The sequence below is a fragment of the Antrostomus carolinensis genome, unplaced genomic scaffold (genome assembly GCF_000700745.2).
Source record: "Antrostomus carolinensis isolate BGI_N321 unplaced genomic scaffold, ASM70074v2 scaffold31223, whole genome shotgun sequence".
Lineage (NCBI taxonomy): Eukaryota > Metazoa > Chordata > Aves > Caprimulgiformes > Caprimulgidae > Antrostomus > Antrostomus carolinensis.
In genome coordinates this window covers 3,670-7,308 of record NW_010306393.1, presented here as the reverse complement: position 1 = coordinate 7,308, position 3,639 = coordinate 3,670, and the positions used below count along the sequence as shown (strand labels likewise).

General features: G+C 57.7%; 1 protein-coding gene across 1 annotated transcript in view; it reads right to left on the bottom strand.

Annotated features, from left to right (window-relative positions):
* LOC104522756 (homeobox protein cut-like 2) overlaps positions 1 to 2,957 on the bottom strand; it is a gene marked incomplete at both ends in the record, with an annotated part of 8,291 nt that extends 5,334 nt beyond the window's left edge. Inside the window, 1 exon segment of the mRNA XM_010165127.1 lies at positions 2,879 to 2,957. Within this exon segment, the coding sequence (XP_010163429.1) occupies positions 2,879 to 2,957 (79 nt within the window).
* Between the last annotated feature and the right edge of the window lie 682 nt (positions 2,958 to 3,639).

Here is a 3,639-nt window from a genome sequence, read left to right as displayed (position 1 = left end):
GAACAAACCCTCCCACTGCAGGGCTGGAGAGAGGATACACCCGGAACCGAGCTCATCGTCTGCCCACACCGAGGCACCGCGAGTGCCACGTGCTGTCACACTCAGCCACACGGGAGGGCTCGGTACAGTCCCCACCGTGCAGGGGACATTCCCCCTGTGTGGATCACGGTGACAGCGCCGATGCCACAACTGAGCGCCCACGCAGCTGCGAGCCCCACCGCTGAGGTGACTCACAGGCAGCACAGCCGGGTGACACGAGAGCGGCACGTGCCACAACAGGACCTCGGCGCATCGCACGCTCTGTCACTGCACCCACCGCCGCAGCTCCGGCACGCCCAGGGGCCATGGCATCGCTCACCGATGGTGCAGCCAGCTCACCCCGAGCCACGTGCCAACACGTCCCTGTCACAAAGCAGAACCCGCCGCCCAGGCGCGCTCCATGCGCTCCCACAGCACATCTACACCTATAAATATATCCAATAATCTGTATCTATCGCGAGTGCTGCCACTAGCTGGCGTCATTGGCTGTCCCTTGGTGGCACCGGCAGTGCTGCAGCAGGGACAGGCGGTGGGCAGGGTCCCTCCTGGTGTCCCCAGACCCAGCACAAGGGAGCAGGACCAGGGGCCTTTTGTAGAATCGCAGAATCTCCTGGTTGGAAAAGACCTTTGAGATCATCAAGTCCAACCGTACCTGTCCACTACTGAACCAGATCTCTGAGCACCTCATCTGCCCGGCTTTTAAACACCTCCAGGGATGGGGACTCCACCACTGCCCTGGGCAACCCCTTCCAATGCCTCAGAACCCTTTCAGTGAAGAAGTTTTTCCTCAGATCCAATCTGAACCTCCCCTGGCATAACTTAAGGCCGTTGCCTCTTGTTCTATCACCAGTTACCTGGGAGAAAAGACCCACCCCCACCTCTCTCCACCCTCCTCCAAGGGACTTGGACAGAGCCAGAAGGTCTCCCCTCAGCCTCCTTTTCTCCAGGCTCAACGACCCCAGTTCCCTCAGCCACAAGGGAACTCAGCACACTTGTGCTCCAGACCCTTCCCCAGCTCCATTGCCCTTCCCTGGACACGCTCCAGCACCTCCATGTCCTTCTTGGAGTCAGGGGTCCAAAACTGGACACAATATTCAAGGTGCAGCCATGTATTTCTCGTGCTGGAGGGGGTCCAGACCTACTTCTGGACACCTCACCACTGCACAGCCACTGCAGCAGCTGGAGGCACCCGCGTGATGGTGGGATGGGACAGGAGGTGTCCTGGGTGTTCGTCACCTTCTCCTGAGCACACACAGCTCCAGGGAGCACCCACATCCCTGGGGACCAGCAGGTCACCTCTGTACCAGGGCCTGACCACTTGATCTGGCCTTTGGTGGAGGTCTCCATGCTGGGGGCTGAAGGGTGACATCTGCTCCATGCTGCTGCCTGGCTCCAAGGAGCACAGGGCACCCATGGTGCATCCACAGCACATCCACAGGGCACCCATGTGCATCCATGGTGCATCCAGGGCACCACCATGTGCATCCACGGTGCCGTCACCTCTCCCACCGGGGCGGCATCTCCTCCACCGCCCCATCCCAACTCCCTCAAACACATCCACCGGCGCCCTACGAATCCCTCCACGCGTCAAAGGCAGCCTTAAATCAAATCATCCCCAACAACAATGACATTAATTATGCTTTTAACACATTTTACTGCTTCCCCCCTTCCCTTCACGCCACATCTGTGTGAACAATATCCCAAAGATTTACGGTTTTCTCCCGTAATTACAGACACACAGCCAGCTCACTTATCAAAATACTTGCTGAGCAATCAGGCTCCGTTACAGTCTCTGCCAGAGATTTGTGTTGACAGCAGCCATTCAAGGCAAAAAAAATGTCGAATCAGGACTTATGTGGCGCTTGTAAAGTATTCCACAAAGAGTTCGCCTGTCGAAAGACACACGGACACGGAACAGACGGGGACAAAAGGACGGGCGGGAGGGTTTGGGGAGCAGGGGAGCCAGAGCTGGGTGCTGTGGGAGAGCAAAGAGAGGGGAGGAAGAGGAGGAGTGGGGTGCAGAGGTCTCAGGGGAGCAGTTTTGGGGTGTGTGCACGCGTGTGCATCCGTGTGCCTGCACGTGCATGCGTGTGCAAGCCGGAGGAGCACGGCGGGTGAGAGCGGGGAGGTGGGGAGGGAAGATAACTGGGTTCTGGAAACGGAGTTGACATTTGGTTCTTGTAGCACAGGAGAAAATTTAATGAGGACAAAAATATATCTCCCTAATTCCCCTAAGAAATCATTAAAACATTTTGTTATTCCTAAATGTCTGGAAAATGAATTAGTGGCCCTGCAGGAGCCCTTCTGCGCATCTCCAGCCGTTCGCAGCTCTCCATCCTTGCCGTGCCGGGGGATGCTCCGTGCTGCCATGCCCGGCACAGCCCATCCCCCAGCTCAGAGCACAGCAACTCTGCCCTGTGCCTCAGTTTCCCCCTCCCAAGACTTCAAGCAGCACCCCAGATGGGGTGTACACCCCGGCACGGCACTGAAATGGGAAAAGCCGGTGCTGGGAGCCGTGCTGTGAGCCGGAGCTCGGTCCTTTCGGTGAACTTACCGTCAAAAAGACAAGCGGGGATAGCCGCAGTGTTATTACAAGGGCTGAGCAAATGTATTCCTTTCCTAATGTCAAGATGCATTTGGCTCAGGGGCTGAAACACAGCGATGGCAAAAGCTGTTTCCAATCCTCTCTTCGGTTGGTATTTCCAGAGCACCATGCGTGAGCGGAGGTCGGCGATGCCAGCCGTGCCAGGGAGCAATGCCGCGATCCTCGTCGGCTCCTCTCGGCACCGGTGCCGGCACGCGACTCGTTAGGCAGCCAGGTCACCACCGCGTTGCTTACCTGGAGCTTCGATTAATTGCTTGTAAATGCTCAGGAAAGCCGTCTCAGCCTCCTTGCTTCTCTTACTAAGTGCAATCACCTGCAGGGAGATGGAAAAAAAAGAGGTGAGATGGGGTTGGGGGAGGGAACCAGCTCTGCCAGGCCACTGGGACCAGTGTCACCCATGACCGGCACACGGGTCCCCGCCGGCTCCGCCACTCGCTGCCTTGGGCTAAACTCCTCGCGCCGCTGCCATGTCACGTCGCCCTAAATCATTGATGTGCTCTGAGTAAATGAAAATTATAATTTAATGTCGGCGCTTAAATAAGAAATAAAGAAGCTTGCCTGTTGTTGTGCCTTCCAGGCCGAATCCGGCACACAGCCCTCCCCAGTCACCCTCCCCGGTACGGCACGGCATGGCACGGCTCCGGTGGTGCCGTGGGCAGGAGTGATGCTGGTGCCAGGACCAGGACATCACGTCCCTGTCCCCTTTGGCTGCGGGGGTGCTGGTGACACCCGTGCCGGCTGGGCAGCGGGGAGACGGCACGCTGCATCGCTAATAACCCAACAACATATTAATCTGCCGCGCGCTCCCATCCAACATTTATGAGCATGAATCATTTACTGCCCTTAATTTTTCAAGATGTGGCGACACCCCGGGGCGGGGGCTGCTGCCCACCGGGCTCCGGCACATTTTGTTTGCTGAGGGTCCCTTTGCTACCCCTGCACATCCAGCCCCACTTGCAGTGGGGGGGGTGGGGTGCTGGTGGGACACATAGACC